We start from the raw sequence: 24,989 nt of genomic DNA, 5'->3' as shown, positions 1-24,989 counted from the left end.
GGGAACTTTTGGTCCCCTATGTGATGGGGAAAAAAAAAAAGTTAAGCAAAAAATCCCCCAAAATGTTTGAGGCCCCCCACATATACATACATGCGAACATAAACGCATGCACCGGGGGGGTGCCTACACATGAAAACGTTGATTGCGATACACAATCGGAGTTAGAGCAATAATTCTAACAGAAGACCGCCTCCGTAACATTAAAGCGATACCTATAGGTTTTTTTTTTGGTTTTGCTTTTATCGTCGCCTATAGAAAATATAGTGTACTGAAGTTTGATGCCGTTTCACGGGCACACAAAAGTTTAAGGTTTGTCGTGTTGGGTATCTATTTACTCGGCGCAACCTTGCCTTTTATATTTTACCAAATAAATTTGGGTAATTTATTGTGTTTTGTTTGCCCTAAAATTCACGTGTTTTTTTTTTCCAGAAAATTGGAATTACCACTATTTTATAATCTAGGGTTCTGCTTTCAGAAAATATATAATATTTGTGGGTTTAGTGTAATCTTCAGGCCTAAAATGTTTTTTATTTTTTTACGTGTGCAAAAAAAATGCAAAAACTCTGGCAGCGAAAGGGTTAAAGTGACAATCTGCATTCCTAGTAGGATCTTCATATAACGTTTCTAAACCGGCGCTGTAGCGTACTTTAAAGGCTTGGCACCTTTCATACTGGGCAGTTTTCATGCACTTTAGGCCCCATTCACACCTGAGCATAGGGTTTTCAGCCAGAAAATCACGCAATTTTTGTGTTTGTACTGCGATTTTACAGCGTTTTTTCCGCAATTTTCTGCAGGGCAAAAGGTCACCAATGTAAAAAGAAGAAAAACGCCCAAATCTGCCCGATTCGAGCGACAAAAAAGGGTCCAGAACTTGTTTGAGCTTCAGGCATTCGGCTTCAGGCGACTTGGAGTGGAGATGTGAACCATCTCCATTGAGAATAATAGATTTTTTTTTCCCCTCCAGCGTTTTGTAGCTTCAGGCTTCAAGCTACAAAACCTTCAGGTGTGAATGGGACCTTAGCACTAGAAATAGCCTCTGCAAAGCGTCAGAAAACCGCCAGCCATTCATTCCAGTGTGTATTTTCACACTGGGGCGGTGTGATTGCGGGACATTAGGAAAAGTCCTGCAAGCAGCATCTTTGGGGCGGGTTAGGAGCGCTGTATTTAGCACTTCCAAAACATCCTGCCCATTGGAATGTATGGGCAGCGCCTTAAAAATGCTGCAAAACTGGACTTTTTACCCTTTTTTTGGGGGGGGGGGGGTAAAAAGTGGCGCAAAAGTGCTACTTTAGCGCTAATAGCCGGTGCTTTCAGTGTGAAAGTATCCTTAGCGAAACCTACTTGCTTAAAGTTCTATAAAAGCTTGTGGATCAAACTGCTCTTATACAATCTGAAGCCCGTGTGAAGGACAGGGAGGCATAAAACGTAATGGGGGGTTATTTAAAGGAGAACTCTACTGAAAGTAGAGTTTGAAGTTACCCAGCAGCAGGATGGCACCGATTCTGCTCTATGTGCCAGCATAATATGATTAAACAGCATTTAAGTTCAGTGACACAGTAGTAATACAATATATTGCAGACTATAATGAGTCAAATGCCTCTATTCAATTTCATTGTTAGGCCCCTTTCACACTAACGTCCCGTTCAGGCCCGCCTGTCAGTTTTTCAGGCGGACCTGAACGGGTGCTCCATAGAGCTCTATGGAGCGTCGGATGTCAGCGGTGACAAGTCCGCTGACATCCGACCCGCTCCGATCCGAAAAAGTGTAACGGAGGAAAAAGCTATTTTTCCATCCGTCTGCGGATCGGATCGGATGACGACGGGCACTGCGGTCCGTCGTCATCCGATCTCCCATAGGGGAGAGCGGCGCTGTGACAGGTCCGTCCCTGCGCAGTGTGCAGAGACGGAGCTGTCATCTCCCTGCTCAGCGGGGATCGGCGGAGTGATCCCCGCTGAGCAAACGGATATCCACGGGGCGGATCAGAACTGATCCGCCCCGTGTGAAAGGACCCTTAAAAAGTAAAATCCAGAAAAATACACACAGAAATTATTTTAGGTGACTACTGTAATCACCGAAAGTAACAAAAGTATTGCCCAACTCTTGAGCACCAGCTATTTAATAAATTCATGCTGTGTAATAATAAAAAAAATTAAAGTCTTTCGAAATAAAAGGGGAGAACAAAAGAAAAAAAAAGTACTTTTTTTTTTTTTTTCCAATAAATCAGGCCTTGAGCTCCAGCCAAAGGAGGAAGCAAAGCTTTCTGGGAGAATGATAAAAGGACTTACAGTGCATCCAGAAAGTATTCACGGCGCTTCACTTTTTCCTCATTTTGTTATGTTACAGCCTTATTCCAAAATGGATTAAAGTCGTTATTTTCACCAAAATTCCACAAACAATATCCCATAATGACAAAGTGAAAGAAGTTTGTTTGAAATCTGCAAATTTATTAAAAATAAAAAACAAAAAAAATTCCATGTACAGAAGTAATCAAAGCCTTTGCCATGACACTCAAAATTGAGCTCAGGCATATCCCGTTTCCACTGATCATCGTTGAGATGTTTCTACAACTTGATTGGAGTCCACCTGTGGTAAATTCAGTTGATTTGACATGATTTGGAAAGGTGCACACCTGTCTGTATAAGATCCCACAGTTAACAGTGCGTGTCGGAGCACAAACCAAGCCATGAAGTCCAAGGAATTGTCTGTAGACCTCAGAGCCAGGATTGTATGGAGCCACAGATCTGGGGAAGGGTACAGAAAATTTACTGCAGCATTGAAGGTCCTATGATGGTCACCTCCATCATCCATAAATGGAAGAAGTTTAGAACCACCAGCACTCTCTTCCTACAGCAGGCCAAACTGAGCAATCGGGGGAGAAGGGCCTTAATCAGGAAGGTGAGCAAAAACCCGATTGTCGCTCTGACAGATATCCAGAGTTTCTCTGTGGACAGAGGAGAGAGAACCTTCTAGATTCTAGAAGAACAACTATCTCTGCAGCGCTCCACCAATCAGACCTATATGGTAGAGTGGGCAGGCGGAAGCCACTCATCGGTAAAAGGCACATGACAGCCCGCCTGGAGTTTGCCAAAATGCACCTGAAGGACTCTCAGACCACGAGAAACAAAATTCTCTGGTCTGATGAAACAAAGATTGAACTCTTTGGCTTGAATGGCGAACGCCATGTCTGGAGGAAACTAGGGACATCATCACACGCTCATCACCTGGCCAATACCATCCCTACAGTGAAGCATGGTGGTTGCAGCATCATGCTGTGGGGGTGTTTTTCAGTGGCATGTACTGGGAGACTAGTCCGGATCGAGGAAAAAACGAATGCAGCAATGTACAGAGACATCCTTGATGAAAACCTTCTCCAGAGCGCTCTGAACCTCAGATTGAGGCGAAGGTCCATCTTCCAACAGGATAAGGGCCCTAAGCACAAAGCCAAGATGACAAAGGAGTGGCTATGGAACAACTCTGTGACTGTCCTTGAGTAGCCCAGCCAGAGCCCAGACTTGAACCCGACTGAATATCCCTGGCGAGATCTGAAAATGGCTGTGAACCGACCTGATTCAGCATGAGAGGTCCTGCAAAGAAGAATGGGAGAAACTGCCCATAAAATAGGTGTGCCAAGCTTGTGGCATCATACTCAAAAATACTTGAGGCTGTAATTGGTGCCAAAGGTGCTTCAATAAATATTGATCAAAGGCTGTGAATACTTATGTACCTGAGATTTTTTCCATTTTTTTATTTTTAATAAATTTGCAAAGATTTCAAACAAACTTCTGTCACATTGTCATTATGAGGTATTGTTTGTAGAATTTTGAGGAAAATAATGAATTTAATTCATTCTGGAAGAGGGCTGTAACATAACATACACCACAAGATGTGGAAAAAGTAAAGCGCTGTGGATACTTTCCGGATGCACTGTAACAAAGATTTTAAAGATTTTGACAACTCACATAGTGAGAGGCTGCAGCAGGGGGCTGATCTGTGTGAGACAATAAGGGGGAGATTTACTAAAACGAGTGCACTCAGAATTTGGTGCAGCTGTGCATGGTAGCCAATCAGCTTCTAACTTCAGCTTTGACAATAAAACCCAGAAGGTGAGTGGTTTCTATGCAGAGTTGCACCAGATTTTACACTCCCTAATTTTAGTAAATCAACCCCCTGTGCTCACACAATCACATTGAGTCTAAGTTCACATGTATGTGGTTGCGGTCAATGCGTTTTTCAGGCATGTTTTGCATTTTTAAACCTGCATTTTTGCATGCATTTCTCATGCATTTTGCGTTTTTTTTATGTCCCTTTAAAAACAATGTATATAGGTGGTTGCTAAGGAGTGGGCCCGGGAAGCTGGCCACTGCATTCTTAACAACCGAGGAGTCATCAGCTGTCAGTGAGGTTCCTGCTGACAACTGAATGTAAAAAAGTCATGAAAAAATATGGCATGAGCTCTCCCCCAAATCCCAAGAATTTGCAGGGAACACTCATGCCCAAACAAATTACAAAAGATTCCGTGCCCTCCCCCCCCCCCCCCCCCCGACTTCGTACCAGACCCTTATCCGAGCATGCAGCCCAGCAGGTGAGGGAGGGGACGAGCTACCCCCTCCTGAACTGTACCAGGCCGCATCCCCTCAACATGGTGGGGGGTGCTTTTGGGCAGGGGCCTGCTCCAAAGCACGTTGTCCCCATGATTGGGGACAAGGGCCTCTCCCCCACAACCTTGGCCAGTGGTTGTGGGGGATCTGCGGGCAGGGGGTTTATCAGAATCTTGAAGCCCCCAGATCCCATTCCCCCCCTCCCTCAGTTTGAATAAGTATGGGGTACATCGTAGTGTTACATTAAACAAGAGACAGTGTTTGACAAGTTCTTCATTAAAAAACAAAGAATGTCCCTTGTCGTAACTCCGTCAATCACGGTGTCCTCTTTCTCCCATACTTGCATTTCTGATGTGACTTCATTAAAGTCTTTTACATGCAAAATGCAATCTGCTGTGGGAAAAAAAGTCCTTGACCCTTTCCAAAAACGCAACGTCTGAAAAACGCATAGATGTGAACTTGTACCATAGGAAACCATGTTAAATGGACTGTAGTATGTTTCTGCAAAACAGAAACCACACAAAAAAAACACATGGGTGTGAAGGTAGGGTGAGACAATGGTACAGGCACCAGGATTTATCTCTGAGCCAGTCTCTCAGTTCAGGAAGTAGATGCCAACCCTGGAAGACTCCCGAACAAAGATGTCTCCGTTCTTCGGTAGACAAAAGCAGATGAAGCCATTGTCAGAGAGAAGTACTGGAATCTCTGTGAGAGGGAATAAATACTTTGAAAGTTTTACACATATACATTATGTAGCATTCATGCACTTTACATGAAAAGATATATCTGAGGCTAGTCTGCCTCTACTGCAGACAAAAAAATTCTTTCACTTGTATATATACATAAACCGATCAGCCATAACTCTATGACCACTGACAGGTAACGTGAATAACATTGATTATCTTGATACAATGGTATCTGAAAGTGGGTGGGATATACTGTAATAGGCAGCAAGTGAACATGTTGTCCCAGAAGTTGATGTGTTAAAATCAGAAAAAAAAATTGGAAAATGTAAGGATTTGATCGGCTTTCACAAGGGCCAAATTGTAATGGCTAGACCAGTGATGGCGAACCTTGGCACTCCAGATGTTTTGGAACTACATTTCCCATGATGCTCCAGTACACTGCAGAGTGCCAGAGCATCATGGGAAATGTAGTTCCAAAACATCTGGGGTGCCAAGGTTCACCATCACTGGGCTAGACGATTGGGTCAGAGCAACTACACCACTACAACTTTGGTGGGATGCTCCTGGAATACAGTGATCATGACCTACCACAAGTGGTCCAAGGACCAAAAACTGGAGAACCAAGTGGCCAAGGCTCATTGATGAATGTGGGAAGCGAAGGTTGGCCCATGTAGTCTGATACAATATAGGAGCTAGTGTATCTCAAATTGCTGAAAAAGTTCATGGTGGGTCCGATAGAAAGGTGTCAGAACACACAGTGCATCGTAGGTTTGTTGCGTATGGGACTACATAACCACAGACCGGTTAGGGTGCCCATGCTGACCCCTGTCCACAGCCACAAGAACTTACAATGGGCACATGAGCATTAGAATTGGACCACGGAGTAATGGAAGGAGGTGGCCTGGTCTGATGAATTTAAGAATGTTTTGAAGAACACAACAATGAGTTTGAGGTGTTGGCTTGGCCACCAAATTCTCCAGATCACAATCCAATTGAACATTTTTAGGATGTGTTGGAAACACAAACCCAATCCATGGAGGCCCCACCTCCCAACTTACAGGACTTAAAGGATCTGCTATTGAGGGCTTGGTGCCAGATACCACAACATAGCTTCAGATGTCTAGTGGAGTCCATACCTTGATGAGTCAAGGTGGGTGGTCATAATGTTATGATTGATCAGTGTATATCTGACCTCTGTTCCGCATTCGATTATCATTAGTGCAAGGCTTGTGTATCAGAACAGAAATAATGACCTGAGTGTTTCTAAGAAGCCATATGGCAAAGACTATATATTCTGCCAACATCAAACTGGACCATGCGAGATGTTCGAAAAAGGAGTCCAGCAAATAACAACAGTGCAGGTATGGGTGGAGAGTGGTGGAGTCCCCAAATCAGAACCTCTGAGTTTTCCTCCTGGTGTAAATAAATGAAATCCTAATGGGGCAAGCAAGACCTTTTCTCAATGGCAACAGCTACACTGAGGCAGCAGCTGCTGGGACAGAGAAGTGGCACCCAATGGATGATTCCACCCAAAATATTTTCTGTACTGACACTTTAACTTCAGTCTAATTTTTTTATAGACACCTAAGTAACGACTGTCATGTATCAAATACATGTCCTTTTTAAAACGAGGCTTGTAGAATAATTGCTACCTTAATACTGATTTGATTTAAGCCTCCTGCTTGATTTTAGAGCTTGTTTAAGCTGTTGTATTACCCTGTATCATGGCTTCTGGAATGTCAGTGACATCACTAAGGATAAGGCACAGGGGGGACCTGGCTGGCACAGCATTTTGGAGAGAGGGGTACCATCTTGTACGTGGAGATCTGAAGCCAGGATGTAGACCCCTGAGGGTTCTGAAGGTCACTTTGTTCTAGAACATCTTGACACTAAGATGGAGCACAGTTATTGCTTTAGCCACTGGGCCATGAGTTGGATCCAGACCCTCAAGGGTCTTCGATATGCAGGTGTACAAACAGTGTAGCTGGAGACAAGGAGGCTCCATCCTTAGAAAGCATGTGGACATGGCGGTATCCTGGGGGGACAAAAGATTTGTACACATTAATTACCTATTTTTATACATACGATACGCATAGGGGTGCGCAGCACAAGTTCAAACACACATGCATGTATATAACACACACACACTTATAAATTAATGTAAACAAACATTTTAAAATATATTAAAACTTGGAAATGTGTCAGTAGAGCAGTGAATGTGTCAGTAGGGCAGAGGCTGGTGTCCACCATTAGAGCAGTGGACAGTGTCAGTAGGGCAGAGATTAGTGCCAGCTGTTTTTTTATTTTTTTTATTTTAACAATATCATTTTTTTTATCTTTTACTCATTTTTTAGGAGTTTTGGTGAAATATCAGGAGTCTGATCAGACCCCTGATATCTCACTTTTGAGACAGAGAAAGGGTCTGAAAACGCAGATTCCCCTGTCCTCATCTCTGCAGCTTCAGCTGCACTGGACAGTGAATGAATGGGAAGTGCTCTATGCTGAGCTGCTTCCCATTCATTTACAAACCAAAGCATAGTAAATTTTTTACTATAGTTCCGTTATGAATGAGCACAACGAGTGATTGGTACAGATCGCTTACTGTGTTCATTCAGAAGAGGAAGGGGCCGGTAAATTACATATTTACTGTCCCCTTTTCCCTGCTCTCCATCCTGAAATATCCCCCTGTGTGCCTGCAGCAGCTAGCAGGAGAGAAGAGGAGGGAAACCGTCAGCGGGCCGAATATGTGCTGCTCAAGGTGATTACGGGGTGCCAAGGCACACTCAGTACACCCCATGCACATGCCTATGATGATAAGTGTTCCCTCTGTCTAGGCCACATCTATAAAAAAGAATGTACTTAGAGGAATCTGACTGGTTGTTACTGGCATCATAGACTGTTCTCTTTCAGACACATTGGATATGACATGCAGTCCTGAAGAAGGAAACATGGAAGTGCTGACCTCAGCAATCATAATTTGACTTTCATATCTCCTATTATTTAGATAAGAAAGTCAAGGCTGAACTCAAGCGAACAGCTAAATAAACCATTGACCTAGATACATGCCAACTGATTTACCCGCAAATTGTTTTGTAATTTTAATTATCTGTTCTTGCAAAGCAGAGAGAACAGCCAGGTCTTCGATCGCTGTACAGACTACATTCCAACCGAGCAGTACAACCTGGTCTAGGACCCACCCCAGCCTGTGATTGGACCATGAAGGTGCAGCACACTGAGTGAGTCATCATTCTCCCCTCCAGCACTCTGAAGTCCTGGTTGGCTCAGAGCATTGCCACTCGTTGTTCCAACACTGACTCGGCTGCAGCACCGCTCCGCTTACTCCCTGGTCTCACAGGACACACTGAGAGCAGCTCCTGCTGTGGAGAAGGAGCAGGGGGTAGCTTACTGGCAGTGTGTATGTGTCTTTGGACGCACACAGCCCGGCTCGGAAGAGTCTGTGCATGGGTGCCCCTTAGCACCCAGCTTGCTGAGGGTGTAACCGGAGGAAGGAGGACCGGGCAGCATTGATAGAGGACTTCCAGAAGAGTAGGTACGCGACAGCTTGTGCAATATCAGGTAAGCATAACATCTTTTTTTATTTTAAGCCAACATTTTTTTTACATTTTTTATCCTTTACTATCACTTTAATAACAGATATATATATATATATATATATATATATATATATATATAGTAAATGGATAAATAATTCATATTTGGCTGGAGTTCAGCTTTGATGCATGTGACTAGTTATTTTAGATATTGACACAATATGAGTTATTATATTAGCCGCTTTAAATGTTCGGTGCCCACTGTTCGGCCATTACGTCTATCAAGCTACCCTCCTATTACCCTCTTACCTTGCTTCAGACTGAGGAATGGCACTGTGTACTGTCCCACAAAGTCATTACTGGATGTCTTGTCATAATCTTCCACCACAAATCTGACCAGCGCCAGATCTGGGCAGAGGACCTCCAGTCGAAGGGTCTCGTTCCATGTGGGATTAAATCCTGGGAAGAATCGAGGTGTTACTATTTACTTATTAAACAACAGGGGGAAGACACATACCAACACTGGTTAGAGAGTGCTGCTCACCCCCAAAATACAGAAAATGGGAAAACTCCCCCAAAATGGGTTTTTTAGGCAACAAGATTATGTATGAATGTATTATACACTATTTACTTATTATTACTGTTCCTTCCTATTTTTTCATGCGACTGGCATTGTGTATGCCTGGGTTACAAAACCAATTACAGGACATGCTCGTATGATATCATGATTCGAGGTGCATTTGCACACAAACTCTACTTTTCAGGTGGATAATTCCCCAATATGGAGTGTAGCCCTACTATTATTAAAGAGTCAAAAGGTTCGCTCACTAGTCAATCATATCTAAATGATTTAGATGTGGATATTACATTATAAAAAAAATGCTATATATTTTTTAGCCGCCTTTGGTATGCAGTCTTATCCAAAATTTCTAACTCTTCTCAGTGCATACTAAGTGTAAAACCTAGAGAATCTATTTATTAATATCAAATACCCAACTTTGAATCATTACTGTATACAAATGGACTGTAGACTTCCCACTGGAAGTAAAAAAACACACCGTTGTTGAGGATGTAGGTGGTCTCCTGCTCCCTCTTCCTTCCCAGACTGTGAATCTCCACGCGGATAAATGGATCAACTATTGAATTCGGATTTTCCTGGTTTAGTTTTGGAAGTTGCTGAGCTGAAATGATCTAAGGAAAGAAGATAAAATTAGATTAGTATATTGAAATCACACCTTCAGAAATAGAGGCGATTCAGTTCACATTGTGCGCTATACAAGTTTTTCATTCATTCATTCGCATGAAAAAAGTATTCGTAAAATAAGATAATAAATGGGGATTTAACTGGAATAAATTGGGGGTTTCACAAGACATGTTTACCACAATTGTATGATCAAGTATACATCAATAAGAGAAAATGTATTACCTTTACTTTATTTCACTTTTCTATTACTAAATGACTTAGTGCCATAAAAAATTATTTGCCCCCTTCTCTGATTGCTTTTATTTTTTTGGATATTTGTCACACTTAAAGTGGTTCTATAGCTTTGTTTTTTTTAATAAAAATAACAAACATGCCAATACATACCTGCTCTGTGCTATGGTTTTGCACAGAGCAGCCCCAATTCTCTTCTTTTGGGTTCCCCTGCCGGCACTCTAGACCCTTCCTCTTCATTGGGTGCCCCCAGGGAAAGCTGATTTCCCTGGCAGAACCCATGCGTGCTTGCCCCCGAGTCCCATCCATTGACACAGATACTGTGTCACTGGATTTGAATGACAGCATCGGGAGCCAATGGTTCCCACTGCAATCATTCTGTCCAGTGAGGAGCAAGAGAGCAGCAGGGGGAGCCGTTGCTCTCGTGCACATTGCTGGATCGGATGGGCTCAGGTAAGGAAAATGGGTGGTGGGGTCTGCGGGCCGCTACAGCACAGAAGATTTTTCACTTAAGGCCCCACCTTGCTAAATCATAAATACAATGTGATTAACCACATTTTTTGGAGAGATGAGTTAAATTTTACTTTCCACACCCAGGCCTGATTACTGTCTGACAACGTGAAGCATGCTAAAAGATCTCAGAAAGCAACACATCATGCCGCAATCTAAAGAAATTCAAGAACAGATGAAAAACAAAAGTAATTGACATGCATTAGTCTGGAAAGGGTTACAATGATATTTCTAAGGCTTTGGCACTCCACCGTGGTGAGAGCCATTATCCACAAGTAGAGAAAACTTGGAACAGTGGTGAACCTTCCCAGGAGTGGCCGGCCTTCCAAATCAACTCCAAGAGCATGACAAGGACTCACATGCCTCAGTTAAGGTCAGTGCTCATGAATCAACAATAAGAACTGGACAAAAATGGCATCCATGGAAAAGTTCAAAGGCAAAAGCCACTGCTGACCAAAAGGCTCGTCTCACATTTGCCCAAAAAAATCTTTATTATACCCAAGATTTTTGGGCAAATTTTCTGTGGAGTGATGAGACAAAACTTTAACTTTTTGGAAGGTGTGCGTCCTGTTACATCTGTCATAAAATTAACACAGCATTTCATAAAAAGAACATCATACCAACAGTCACACATGGTGAGGGTAGTGTGATGTTCTGGGGCTGCTTTGCAGCTTCAGGACCTGGACAACTTGCCATAATTGATGGAACCATGAATTCTAAGCTCTACCAGAAAATTCTGAAGGAGAGTGTCCAGCCATCGGTTTGTGACCTCAAACCCACTTGGGTTATGCAGCAGGACAATGATCCGAAACACACCAGCAAGTCCACCTCTCAATGGCTCAAAAAATAAATCTGATTGGGATGCTGTGGCATCACCTTAAATAGGCCGTTCACGTTGGAAAACCCTCCAATGTGCTGAATTAAAACAATTCTGCAAAGAAGAGTGGGCCAAAATTCCTCCACAGCGATGTAAAAGACTCATTGCCAGTTATCACAAATGCTTGATTGTGTAATATTAAAATTTGTTTGATGATCTGAATCATTTAAGTGTGAAAAATATGAAAAAAAAAATAAATCAGGAAAGGGCAAATACTTTTTCCCAGCACTGTATGTACTTTTCAGTTACATCTTGATTTACGCTACAAAACAGATCTGAGTCATGCTCCACATGCAAACAATGGGTGCACACTGTCTGTATAGAGTTTGCATGTTCTCCCTATGCTTGTGTGGATTTCTTCCCACATTCCAACAACCTATTAGTAGGCTAATTGTCTACTCCTATTCTCCTATTCTATTCACAGTGCCCAAGAAGGCTGCCTCACCAACAGCAGATAAAGCACTTTCAGTATAGAAATATCAATTAATAAGAATACCCTCAAAAGTCTTTCCAGCTGTAATACCACTGCTAGGTGAATACGTTTGATTTACTAAAAGTATATAGACTGCTCATTGGCAAGGGAAGTTGCACTTTACAAGGGAACTCTCCCCAGAGCTTTGTGAATAGGGTGAAGATCTGCTGACTTCTGTCATCCAATTATATGCAGGCAAAAATGTTGTTTTTTCCTTGGACGTGATTGGGTATTCTTTGCAAAATGAAATTTCACCACATTCACTAAGCTTCTGGGAAAATTTACTTGCACAACTTCCCTGGCAAAGTAAACAGTCTATTTATCGTTGGTATATCAACCCTATAGACGCCCTAAAGTACAACCAACAGCTGTCATCTTGCCCTTCCAAGTTCAGACACTCATCACACAGATCTGGAAATATTCACTCCCTTTTCATCCAATAAACTCCTCTCACCTTGATATTCAGAATCTTCATCTTGCTGCTGAGGTCTTCTGGGTTAAAGCATGTATCTTCTCTCCGGAGGAACTCTGGTTTTAGCACGTATCCACACCAACCATTGTCCTGAAATCGCCCTTGGTTCAGATCCATCTTGTGCCCTGGGGTCTGAAAATTCAATGCCACTGTAGTTGAAGAAACATAAAGCTGTTAATTACATTAATATTTAGGATACAATATCCCTCCTCGTCCCTTTTCCTAATGAACAAAATTATACCAGAGTTCCAAATTGTAAAATATGTAAGACTCTCCAAAAGCGCAGCTGCCCAACCATCCTAATTTTGGTCATACAATCTTTGTTTTCGGGGCCCTGATAGTTGCTGATTCATAAACTAGGAGTGTTTTTTAACCAACGTGAGGGTCTTTTAGCTGTGCCAGGGTTTATGTAAGTCATAATGTGTACTTACCAAGCTGGCAGCCAGCATTCCACATTTCCTGAGGGCTGTAGTTGGAAGAGCCGGCTCTCAATGCGTCAGGGTAAATACGACTGAGCTGCCGGGTATTGTAGCGAACCAACTGATTTCCTGTAAAGCATGAAGAATGTAGTTACAGAGTGCTAATGGCACAACATGCAATTACATCTGTGTCTTCATTTGATCATTTTCTCTTAAAGCAGTTCTTTAGTTAAATACAACCTCACCGAGCCACCCATCCAGCATCTCAAAAATCTCTCAAAGGTAACTGTAAAGCCTCATACACACGATCGGACTTTGTGCAAACTTTCCCGTGGACTTTTGTACAAAGGGCATTGCATACACACAATTGGACTTTTTAGGCAACAAACGCGAACGTAGTGACGTTTCAACATACTGACGACACTTCAAAAGAGGACGTTCAATGACTCCAGCGCTACCTTTGGTCAACTTCTGTATTGTTGTCTGATCTTTTGCATTGGTTCTGAGCATGCGTGTTTGTATTTTGTACAAAAGTCCGATGGTTTTGTGTACACATGATCGGACTTTGATCCATCGGACTTATGTTGTCAAAAAGTTTGTCTGTTCGCACAGTCAAGAAAAGTCAGATGAAAACCGAAAAAGTTTGTCCGATGGAGCATAAACACGGTTGGATGTTTCTCCAAAACAGCTAATTTGCATGTCTGTTGTCAAAAAGTCTGATCGTGTGTACGGGCCTTTACTTTGAAATGCTTTCAAACCCTACGTAATTTTCTAATCCAACAATAGCTGGTTACATGACTATAAGGCTCAACCAATTTGAAATCTGATCAACCTTACGCAGAAGGTATTGTCAGGTCACCTTGAGGCGAGATGACAGATGCACACCGTAGGGATCAGGAGTGCACCGCAAGGTTGTGGACCCTACGGCTGCCTGCTGCGGACGGGAGACAGGTCCCACCGGGGTTAGAGCATAAGATTCCCTGGGGCGTGGAGTCTAAGAGCCAGCAGGTGTTCACCAGAGCCTCGAGTGGTGAGGATGGACTTGGCTGCAACTGGCTCCAGGTCGCGACCCCCAGGGTCCCCCAGCTCACACCCACAGTAGGCAACAGGAGGATAGGGATGGTGAGGGACAAAGCCAAGGTCGGGGCCACAAGCAGACAAGAATAGTCGGGGACAAGCCAAAAGGTCAGAATCACAGGCAGGTAACAGGACGCTAACACACAAAGGAATACACAATGGTTGATCAGCACTGATGGCCTGCAGTGCACAGGTTAATATAGGGCTCCCTGATAGGGCCTGGGGTGGAGCCATGCTTAGAGGAGAGGTTATAAAAACCACCAGGTGGAAGTGGCTGGCCTCTTAGTCTGAACACATGAGGGGAGGTAAGCAAACACAGGAAGATCACTGCATAACCATGACAGGTATCTGGCCAAATACTTAGGCATGATGGGATCCCGGGAACAAATTTATGTTGCATTTCAAGGCTACTGGTTCATGGAGATTTGGTAGGATAGGAAAGACGTAATGAAAATATCTGCTCTAATGGTACTGGTGACCTGAATTACATCTACCGAAATAGTGACTTTGTATAGCTATTGGGCAGTGGTCTTTACGACAGAGGCAACTTTAAGTCAAACAGTCATAGAAGGACCGTACAAAAAAACCTTCCTTAATTGACTGTCACAATAAAATCTATCTTTGGAGATGAAACTGAAATCGTAATGATGAACAGTAATACATGATTACCAAAAAAGATTTCAGATTGCAGAACTATTAGAACAATGGTAAGTGGTTGATGATGGCTGCTATAGGGTACAGCATATTTCTATGTGATCAAAACTTTCTGAACAGGGAGTGAGATTACTTGGATTCAGACTTCAGGAGAGCTGGACTGTGGCCAGCGGGAGTAGAACATCAGTAGAATATGTCTCAGGCTTGGTGTGGATCAGTGGAACCAAAAAAATACATGGTTCCTGTGGTCAGTAGGAGAAGGAATAGTGCCTCATTAATGGTATTAGTGGAAAATAGTGCCCCATTGTTGATGTCAATGGGAGGAATAGTGACCAATTGTTTATATCAATAGGAGGAGATATTCCCCATAATTGGTGTCAGTGGAAGGAATAATGCCCTATGCTTGGTGTCAGTGGGAGGAATCCACTGTTGGTGTGTCAGGAATGGTGTCTCACTGTTGGTATCAATGAGAGTAACAGTGCGTCTTATCAGTGGGAGGAACAGTACTCCAAGGGCTGGATAAAGGCAAGTGAAGAGCTGCATCCGGCCCATGGATCACAATTTGAAGAACATTGGTTTTGACAAATTTCTAAATTTTTTTCAGGCTACACAACTAGAGGGAATGTGTTGGTTGCCTAAGGGGCAAATAGATTCTTGTTAACCAGGATCTATAGTTACCAGACTCCTTCATCAGTCGGCGCACTTTGTCCTCGCTGAACGAGCTCATCTCGCACACACTGCCCGGCTGATCCCGAAACTCCACACTCTGGCAGTATATTACCAAATCAGAAAGTTCCTGAGCTGTCTCCTGTATAGAGGGGATGTAACATTTATCTCACTTACACCTCATCAATGAAACTCGCTAATTGCTGGATACAGTTTCAAACCTACTTTCACAATAAACTGGACTAAAATTATTTTTTAACTGTCTGAAATGTTTTAAGGGTACATATTTATGCTAAAGGAGGGCCAAATAGACAACGGATGGAAACAATATCCTCATGAAAGAACTATCTTCCAATCTGAAACATACAGGCTTAAATTCCAAGATTCCTAGTTGCTATTTTAAAAGGGCACCTGTCTCCCTAGTGCCACATCCACCTGTATGCCCTGGTCTTCTGAGTGTCACTTGAAAGCCTTGATTAAAACAGAGTATGCAGGAGCCAATCCCCTTAGCCACTGTTGCTGTGCAGGCTTGCTGCTAAATAACTCACTGCATTTCTATTGTTTTAAAGCTTGTGGGTTGGTCAAGGACTAACATTACAAGTACAGTTAGGATAGAGCTAGAACTAAGACTAAGCCCCTGTACACACGGTCGGAGATTTCGACAACCAAATCCGTCGGATTTTGTCCGTCGGATTTTGTTCGTCGGATTTTGTTCGTCGGATCTTGTCTGAAACTGTTGCATACACACGGTCGGACTAAATTGTCGAAAAATCCGATCATTCAGAACGTGATGACGTAATTTCGTTACGATGGGACTACGTTCAGGCTAGTAGCCAATAGCTTTGATGTAGGAATTTGATCTGAGCATGTGTGGCACTTGGTCTGATCAAAATTCTCTACATATGATCGGAGTATGTCCAATCGAACCAGTTGGTCGGAAAATATTTCCAACAAGTTGGAAAATTGGGTCCGACGGATATTCAGACGGAATCAGTCCGATGCATACCACACACAGTCGGATTATCCGACAACACGGTCCGATAGGACACATTCTGACGGATTCTCCGACCGTGTGTACAAGGCCTTAGAGTTACAATAGACTAAGACTAGGACTGGAGTTACAGATGCAGTTAGGGTAGGGCTAGGACTAGGGTTACAGGTGCAATCTGACCTAGGACTAGGGTTAGAGATACAATAAGACAATGGCTAGAAATTAGCGTTACAGGTACTGTAAGCCTAGGACTAGGGTTCTGGATACAATTATACAAAAAAAGGCAACCACCCCAAACTATAACTGGCCTTTTCAGCAAATAGCACATGGAAGGGCAATGCATGTTAAAAAACAAACAAAAATTCCCATCTCACTTACCAACCAGCCTGCAACCAACTAAATTGAGCCTGTCTAACAGTTCACGTTAAAACAAGGGATTTCGTTTGCACACATTTGCAAATACATAGATAAGCTGCAGAGGCCACATTATGGCACACCAGTGAACAGTTAGGGTCAATTCGGTTTGTTGCTGGTTGGCTGGTAAGTAAGCTGGAAATTTGTGTTTGTTTTTTGGTATGGATGCAAGTAGGCTAGGACTGGAGTTACAGGTACAGTTAGGTTGGGATTAGGGTTACAGTTACAGTAAAGCTTGGACTAGGGTTATAGATTTAGTAAAGCTAGGACTAGAGATATTGAGTACAATGAAGCTAGTGCTAGGACTCGAGTTACAGGTACAGTTAGGACAGCACTAGAACTAGGGTTACCGGTAAATTTAGGCTAGGGATAGGATGATGTTTAGGGTTACAAGCTATAGAAACAAATATGAGGATAGACGACAGTTTTTTCTTTAATATTCCTCCACTTAATAGGACCTTGTTACGCTGTGTTGTTGCATTACAGCAACAACCTGCATATCACCAAGTGGTAACTCAACATGTATTATTGCATGTACTTTTGGTGTGAATCCACTAAAAGGGGGGAAAAGGTCATGCAAAGATTAATATTGTCTTATAAAGTGCAGTAACGCCTACCCTCCCAATTTACCTTCCATCAAATTAAAGTTGATAAATCACTAAAAGTTTATTGATGATTGGCGTCCTCACTGCACTTCACTTTGAATAAATTAGGCCTAGTAGCCATAGTATTCCACAGTAATGACAATTTGCATTATTGACATTTCTTTGTTCTTGTAAACCAGCTGTACATTATAGCTACATAATGACGACCACGCCTAAGTCTTCTTTGAATGCTGAGGCTGGTAGTAAATTCACCCATAGTCCGACATATACCAAACATCACCATATTGTCTCCACTCACCATCCGAGCCTTTCCTTCTTCATCCTCTGCTAATCTACGCTCACTCAGCTTCTTGCCTTTCACCAAGATCTTCCCCTTCAATGCCTACAGGAAATAAGATACAGAAATATAGTAGACGATAAAACACACATCATCATGTTTACCCCAGATTTATACATGGAATAATACTATCTCTCAAGCATCAGTGGCCCAAAGTCTTATGGCAGTAATGATAGCTCAATGAAGGACTGATGAACCCAAAAGTGATATTCGAGTTTAGCTACAGTTTGGTAGGCTGAATGGTTGGGTGGATACTTATATTTCTTGGAGACTCTGCCGATAAGATATTCCCACCATAGTTTCTTGTTATGTTCCCGAACACCAGGTACTCCCTCCTCTCCAGAGTCACCCCTTGTCTCCAACCCCTACCCACCTCCGAGGACCGTCACTTTTCTACAGCCCCTACCTACCGCTCAGTACTTCCTACGATAGAGAATACAGAACCAAGTATCATTTTGTATGGATTTCTTTTAACAAGAAAGGCAGTAGAAATAGATCCCCTGCAGCCAGTAACAATAGACCCCTCCATAGCAATAGACCCTCCTGAGCAACAATAGTCCCTTCACAGCAAACATAGATCCTCCTCAGCAACAATAGACTCCCCAAGCAACAACTGATCTTCCCAAGCAACAATAGATCCTCCCAAGCAACAATAGACCCTCCCCCCAGCAATATTAGGTCCTCACTAGCAACAATAGACCTCCCAACAACAATAGATTCCCCCAACAAGCAATAATAGATTTCCAACCAGCAGCAACAGATCTCCTAGCAGCCAGTATGAATAAACTCCCCAGGAGAAAACAACAATAAACCCCCACCCCCAACAGTAGATGTCCCCCTCCACAAGAGTAGGTCCCCTAGCAACACTACACCACCCAGTGACATAAGCTACCTCAGTTGCTAGCATAAGTAGACTTTCCAGCACACACCAGCACCCCATGCCAACACATACACTCAGTGCGGGAGGTGTACTGCCTCGTCCCCACTAAAAAAAAGCTCTGTTGACCACAGTTAGAATTTTGGATGTTCCTAATCTCCTTGAGGTGTTACTACTCTTCATGCTGCAGTCTGCATCATATTAAATAAATTCAAACTCCAACAGGGTAACAGCCGTTTTAATGGGCATGGCATTTAGGACACATGTGCCAATTTGTACCGCCATTTGATGTTCAATTTAAAACCATTTTCAACATTAAATAAATAAGTGATAGTCAGCGCCCCCTATGGCTTGAATTGGGCCCCATTAAAAAAAGAAGGTATAATGTTTTTTTTTGAGCATAAATTTTCAATAATGTTCATTGTAGACTTATTTGTTTTATGACTACATAATCACACAATCAAAATAGTTTTTTCATGCTTTACATGAAGTCTCACACATTGTAAGTGTCAACTTAGGTTTCAGGTTCACCCAATGGCCCATCAGGGACCCCGATTGGCCACTATGACACTGATGGCCATACCACCATTCCTATGTGCTTTGTTTCTCACCTCAGGGGAGGGGAGCTGTGGAGGGTCCGGATCACCTAATGGTTGGGTTAGTAACATGTCCCCAAGGATGGTACGAAGATGATGAGCCATCGTCATTTGCTGCTCCAGCCCACAGTGATTCTCAATTGACAAAATGACTGGATATGGGGAATACTGGAAGAGAGAGGACAGATATGTAATGTTAGTGACCTTGTCCTCCAGTTTGGCAGATGGACAACATAACTTACATAACCCCCCAACAAGAGTAAACTAATAATAGGTGGAGGGTCATTTGAGCAACAGTACTGGTAAATGATCTATTCTATTGAGGTTCTCCGATGGTTTCCTCCTCTCTCTGCCTATTACCTATTACAAAATTGAATTGTACCTAAATGCAAAAACAAAACAAATCCAGTAGCTTGTGCAGTGTTTTATTCAAGGATCCTTCCACGTCTCTCCCCATTCAGACCTGTATGCCCTAATGCCGCATACACACAATCGGAATTATGATCAGAAAAAGGTCTGATGGTTTTCCCAACGAAATTCCGCTCAAGCTGTCTTGCCTACACACAGTCACACCAAATTCCGACCGTCAAGAATGCTGTGACGTACAACACGTACAATGGGACTAGAAAAAGGAAGTTCAATAGCCAATAGCTTCCAATAGTTGAATCTTAGCATGAATGAGTTTTTTTGCGTCGGAATTGCATACACCCGATCGGATTTTCCATTGGGAAAATTGAGAACATGCTCTCAAATTTTTGTTGGGGGGAATTCGGCCAGTTAAATCTGATGGAGTATACACACGGTTGCATTTTCCGATGAAAACCTCTCATCTGTCTTTCGCTGGCCGAAATTCCGATCGTGTGTATGTGTCATTAGGGATCTATTGACAGTAATAAAAAACATTTTGTGGATGAACATGACAAGCATTCTCCTATCCTTAACAATTACACAGGTTCTGTGGCTGATTAAGTTGGTATTTAAACTCACTTAGTGCCTAATGTGCATTATATTAGCCTCAGAACCTGTGTAATTCATATGCATTTGGTTTTAAAAGGAAAGAAGTGGCAACCCTAAACCCTTTCTAAAGGGAGCATGCGGTGATGACATCGGAGTATGCACTGTAGTCATCGGCGATTGTCTTTTTAGTAAATATCTCCTAAACTGTGGAAGCCTTAATATAGGCTTACCTGTAGGTAAAAGTGGTTGTACAGGGTGTACAACCACTTTAATCCCTGCCTATTCAGATTTGATATCTTTTAATCCTTGCCCTGTGTGCTAGTTTGACCCAAATATGCGGCCTCTCGGCAGCTGGGCCTTGGCACCGAGTGGCTGCATATTTGTTTGCAATAGCGCCAATAGAGCTGTGCCGAGAGCTAGTGGAAAGCTCCCGTTTGCTGCTTGCCATCAGGAGCATTCCGTCATGTGATCGCCATGACAGCCAATCACGGCAGTCACATGACCATAAGCCCCGCCTCCTGGCATTCTAAAGCCCTTAAACCCCTGTCAGGGTTCTAAGGGTTTAAGCTGGTGCTATGCTCACTGCCCAAGATATCCTGTTTCAGGGTGGTTCCTTTCCCTTGAGGCATCCTATGGATTCACCCTTGCATGCAGAGACGAGAACTGCATTTCCCTAAACTGTGTGCATCAACAGAGACACACAGCCCAATAGCCTAGGATGGCAAGGCACTCCCTCCTCCCTTCTCCAAGCTAATTGGCTGATTGAGACTGCACTGTCCACTGTTAACTCTTTCCTGTAAAGACCAGAAGTTCAGGGAAGCAGCACTGAGAGAGTGAGAGCCAGCAGCATTGAAGTTGTGAACTGCAAGTGCTGGGGTGAGAATGTTAACAAATAGGCAATTGGGGAATGTTTATGTTAGTGACTAGTGAGCTCAATGTGTTAACCTAAAAAAAAACAAAAAAAAACGGAGGATTTAATATTACTTTAACAATTTGTTTCTTGGGATAAATTTTTTGTTGATAGAGGATTGTAAAGGGATGGCGTGATTACTTATTGATTTGTTTACACAGGAGAATCAATATATCTTTTACAAAGGGGTCCTTTTGTAAAAAAAAAAAAAAAAACCTCACTGGACGAATGTGAAAAGCATTCGCTCATCCTTGACAAATTCTGGCTTTTATTTATTTAATACAATGATTTCCTATGAAAATCTCCATCTTGTGGCAATCTACTGTCATAAATTGTAGCAACATATAGATACTGTATTGTGAACAGTGTTAATTTTGTCGACTAAAGTGACTAAAACATTTTAGTCGACTAAATGAATACTATTTTTTGTCGACTAAAATACGACTAAAACTAAAACAATTGAGATGACTAAAAATGGGACTAAAACGAAAATGGCATTTTAGTCAAAAGACTAAAACTAAATTAAAAATTTGACTTCAAAATTAATATTGGTCTGTAGGGCATGTTCATACCTCAATACCATAAATAATAACATATGAGATTTTTCACTCCAGCAGTATATAATGAGCTTGGAAATTGTAGAGAAATGTTAACTAATGCATTACTATTTAACCACTTGCCGACCGCCGCACGACGATATACGTCGGCAGAATGGCACGGGCAGGCATATGGGCGTATATATAAGTCCCTGCCTGCCCGCGGGTGGGGGGCCCGATCGGGCCCCCCCCCGGTGCCTGCGGCGGTCGGCATTTCTTCGAGAGCGATCCGGGATGAGGGGGCGGCCATTCATTCATGGCCACCCCCTCGCGATCGCTCTCGACGAATGGAAATCCCCCGTGACATCACTTCCTCTCCTGTAATGTAAACACAGGAGAGGAAGTGATGTATTCTCTCCTCCGTGTCGGTATTTTCCGTTCCGACACGGAGGAGAGCGGATCGGTGAGTTGCACCAACACTCTACACACACAGTAGAACATGCCAGGCACACTCACACCCCCCCTTTACCCCCCGATCACCCCCCCAATTACCCCTGCCCCCCAGTCACAGTGACACCAATGTCATTTTTTTTTTTTTTTTTTTTTTTTTTTGCATTGGTGTCATTTGTGACTGTAATAACTGTTAGGGCAGTTAGAGTTAGCCCCCTTTAGTTCTAATGTACCCCCCTAACCCCCCCAATAAAGGTTTAACCCCGTGATCACCCCCCGTCGCCAGTGTCACTAAGGCTGGGTTCACATTGCAGCGGTTTATGAGAACGAATGTGATTCGCACCGCACTGCAGTGCAAATCACATCCGATCTCTGTGCGATTCGAGTTCAGCCATTCGCCGCACCCGCCGCACCCGCCACACCCGCCGCACCCGCCGCAAATTCGCACGGGACCCTTTTTTTGGCCCGCAGCAGAATCGGATCGCATGGGTGTTCACACCATGCGATCCGAGTTTGCAGATCGCACTGCGATATGCGAACTGATCTGGGGGTGTCAGTAACATTTCACTGACACTCCCAGCAGTTCGCATAGGGCAGTGTGAACTGCCGCCGGGAGGCATGCGATGCGGGAACCCGCCGCGGATTCGCGGCGTTTCCGCATCGCTCCAGTGTGAACCCAGCCTAATAAGCGATCATTTTTCTGATCGCCGTATTAGTGTCACAGGTGACGCTAGTTAGGCAGGTAGGTATTTAGGTTCGCCGCAGCTTTTTATAGCGCCAGGGACCCCCATATACTACCGCATAAAGCCCCCTGATTGCCCCCTAGTTAACCCTTTCACCAGTGATCACCATATAACTGTTACAGGTGACGCTGGTTGGTTAGTTATTTTTTTATAGTTTCAGGGCACCCGCCATTTATTACCTAATAAAGGTTTAACCCCCTGATCACCCGGCGGGTGTCATTTGTGACTAATAACTGTTAGGGCAGTTAGGGTTAGCCCCCTTTAGTTCTAAGGTACCCCCCTAACCCCCCCAATAAAGGTTTAACCCCGTGATCACCCCCCGTCGCCAGTGTCACTAAGGCTGGGTTCAGATTGCAGCGGTTTGAGAACGGATGTGATTCGCACCGCACTGCAGTGCAAATCACATCCGATCTCTGTGCGATTCGAGTTCAGCCATTCGCCGCACCCGCCGCACCCGCCACACCCGCCGCACCCGCCGCAAATTCGCACGGGACCCTTTTTTTGGCCCGCAGCAGAATCGGATCGCATGGGTGTTCACACCATGCGATCCGAGTTTGCAGATCGCACTGCGATATGCGAACTGATCTGGGGGTGTCAGTAACATTTCACTGACACTCCCAGCAGTTCGCATAGGGCAGTGTGAACTGCCGCCGGGAGGCATGCGATGCGGGAACCCGCCGCGCATTCGTGGCGTTCCCGCATCGCTCCAGTGTGAACCCAGCCTAATAAGCGATCGTTTTTCTGATCGCTGTATTAGTGTCACAGGTGACGCTAGTTAGGCAAGTAGGTATTTAGGTTCGCCGCAGCTTTTTATAGCGCCAGGGACCCCCATATACTACCGCATAAAGCCCCCTGATTGCCCCCTAGTTAACCCTTTCACCAGTGATCACCATATAACTGTTACAGGTGACGCTGGTTGGTTAGTTATTTTTTTATAGTTTCAGGGCACCCGCCATTTATTACCTAGTCTCACTAGTGTACCCCTAAATTTAGGGGTGTCTACTTTCCAAAATGGGGTCATTTGGGGGGGGTTTGTGCCATCTTGGCATTTTATGGCCTTCAAAACTGTAACGCCCTTAGAAAGCCTGAAGGCGGTGCTTGGTTTTCGGGGCCCCGTACGCGGCTAGGCTCCCAAAAAGTCCCACATATGTGGTATCCCCGTACTCAGGAGAAGCAGCAGAATTTATTTTGGGGTGTCATTTCACATATGCCCATGGCATGCGTGAGCAATATATCATTTAGTGACAACTTTGTGAAAAAAAAAAAAAAAAAAAAAAAAGTTTGTAATTTTCCCGCAACTTGTGGCAAAATATAAAATATTCCATGGACTCAACATGCCTCTCAGCAAATAGCTTGGGGTGTCTACTTTCTAAAATGGGGTCATTTGTGGGGGTTTTGTGCCATCTTGGCATTTTATGGCCTTCAAAACTGTAATAGGTAGTGAGGAGTGAAGTCAAATATTTACGCCCTTAGAAAGCCTGAAGGCGGTGCTTGGTTTTCGGGGCCCCGTACGCGGCTAGGCTCCCAAAAAGTCCCACATATGTGGTATCCCCGTACTCAGGAGAAGCAGCAGAATTTATTTTGGGGTGTCATTTCACATATGCCCATGGCATGCATGAGCAATATATCATTTAGTGACAACTTTGTGAAAAAAAAAAAAAAAAAAAAAAAGTTTGTAATTTTCCCGCAACTTGTGGCAAAATATAAAATATTCCATGAACTCAACATGCCTCTCAGCAAATAGCTTGGGGTGTCTACTTTCTAAAATGGGGTCATTTGTGGGGGTTTTGTGCCATCTTGGCATTTTATGGCCTTCAAAACTGTAATAGGTAGTGAGAAGTGAACTCAAAAATTTACGCCCTTAGAAAGCCTGAAGGCGGTGCTTGGTTTTCGGGGCCCCGTACGCGGCTAGGCTCCCAAAAAGTCCCACATATGTGGTATCCCCGTACTCAGGAGAAGCAGCAGAATTTATTTTGGGGTGTCATTTCACATACGCCCATAGCATGTGTGAGCAATATATCATTTAGTGACAACTTTGTGTAAAAAAAAAAAAAAAATTTTTTTTTTGTCATTATTCAATCGCTTGAGGCAAAAAAATAAAATATTCAATGGGCTCAACATGCCTCTTATCAATTTCCTTAGGGGGTCTACTTTCC

At 43.4% G+C, this 24,989-nt stretch overlaps 1 protein-coding gene across 1 annotated transcript in view; it reads right to left on the bottom strand.

Annotated features, from left to right (window-relative positions):
• Positions 1-4,531: 4,531 nt before the first annotated feature.
• Positions 4,532-24,989, bottom strand: part of PLCD3 (phospholipase C delta 3) — a 94,951-nt gene continuing 74,493 nt past the window's right edge. Inside the window, exons 8-15 of the mRNA XM_077460077.1 lie at positions 19,253-19,405; positions 17,726-17,809; positions 15,430-15,559; positions 13,033-13,149; positions 12,584-12,750; positions 9,894-10,026; positions 9,145-9,294; positions 4,532-7,319 (exon numbers count right to left, since the gene is read on the bottom strand). Of these exons, the coding sequence (XP_077316203.1) occupies positions 7,231-7,319; positions 9,145-9,294; positions 9,894-10,026; positions 12,584-12,750; positions 13,033-13,149; positions 15,430-15,559; positions 17,726-17,809; positions 19,253-19,405 (1,023 nt within the window). The 3' untranslated portion in view covers positions 4,532-7,230. The remainder of the gene's footprint in view (positions 7,320-9,144; positions 9,295-9,893; positions 10,027-12,583; positions 12,751-13,032; positions 13,150-15,429; positions 15,560-17,725; positions 17,810-19,252; positions 19,406-24,989) is intronic.

This window comes from Lithobates pipiens, unplaced genomic scaffold (genome assembly GCF_037356315.1).
Source record: "Lithobates pipiens isolate NorthernLeopardFrog02 unplaced genomic scaffold, aLitPip1_a1.2 Scaffold_28, whole genome shotgun sequence".
NCBI classification, from domain to species: Eukaryota; Metazoa; Chordata; class Amphibia; order Anura; family Ranidae; genus Lithobates; species Lithobates pipiens.
Note: the sequence above shows the minus strand (reverse complement) of the source record. Positions and strands in the feature narration are given on the sequence as shown.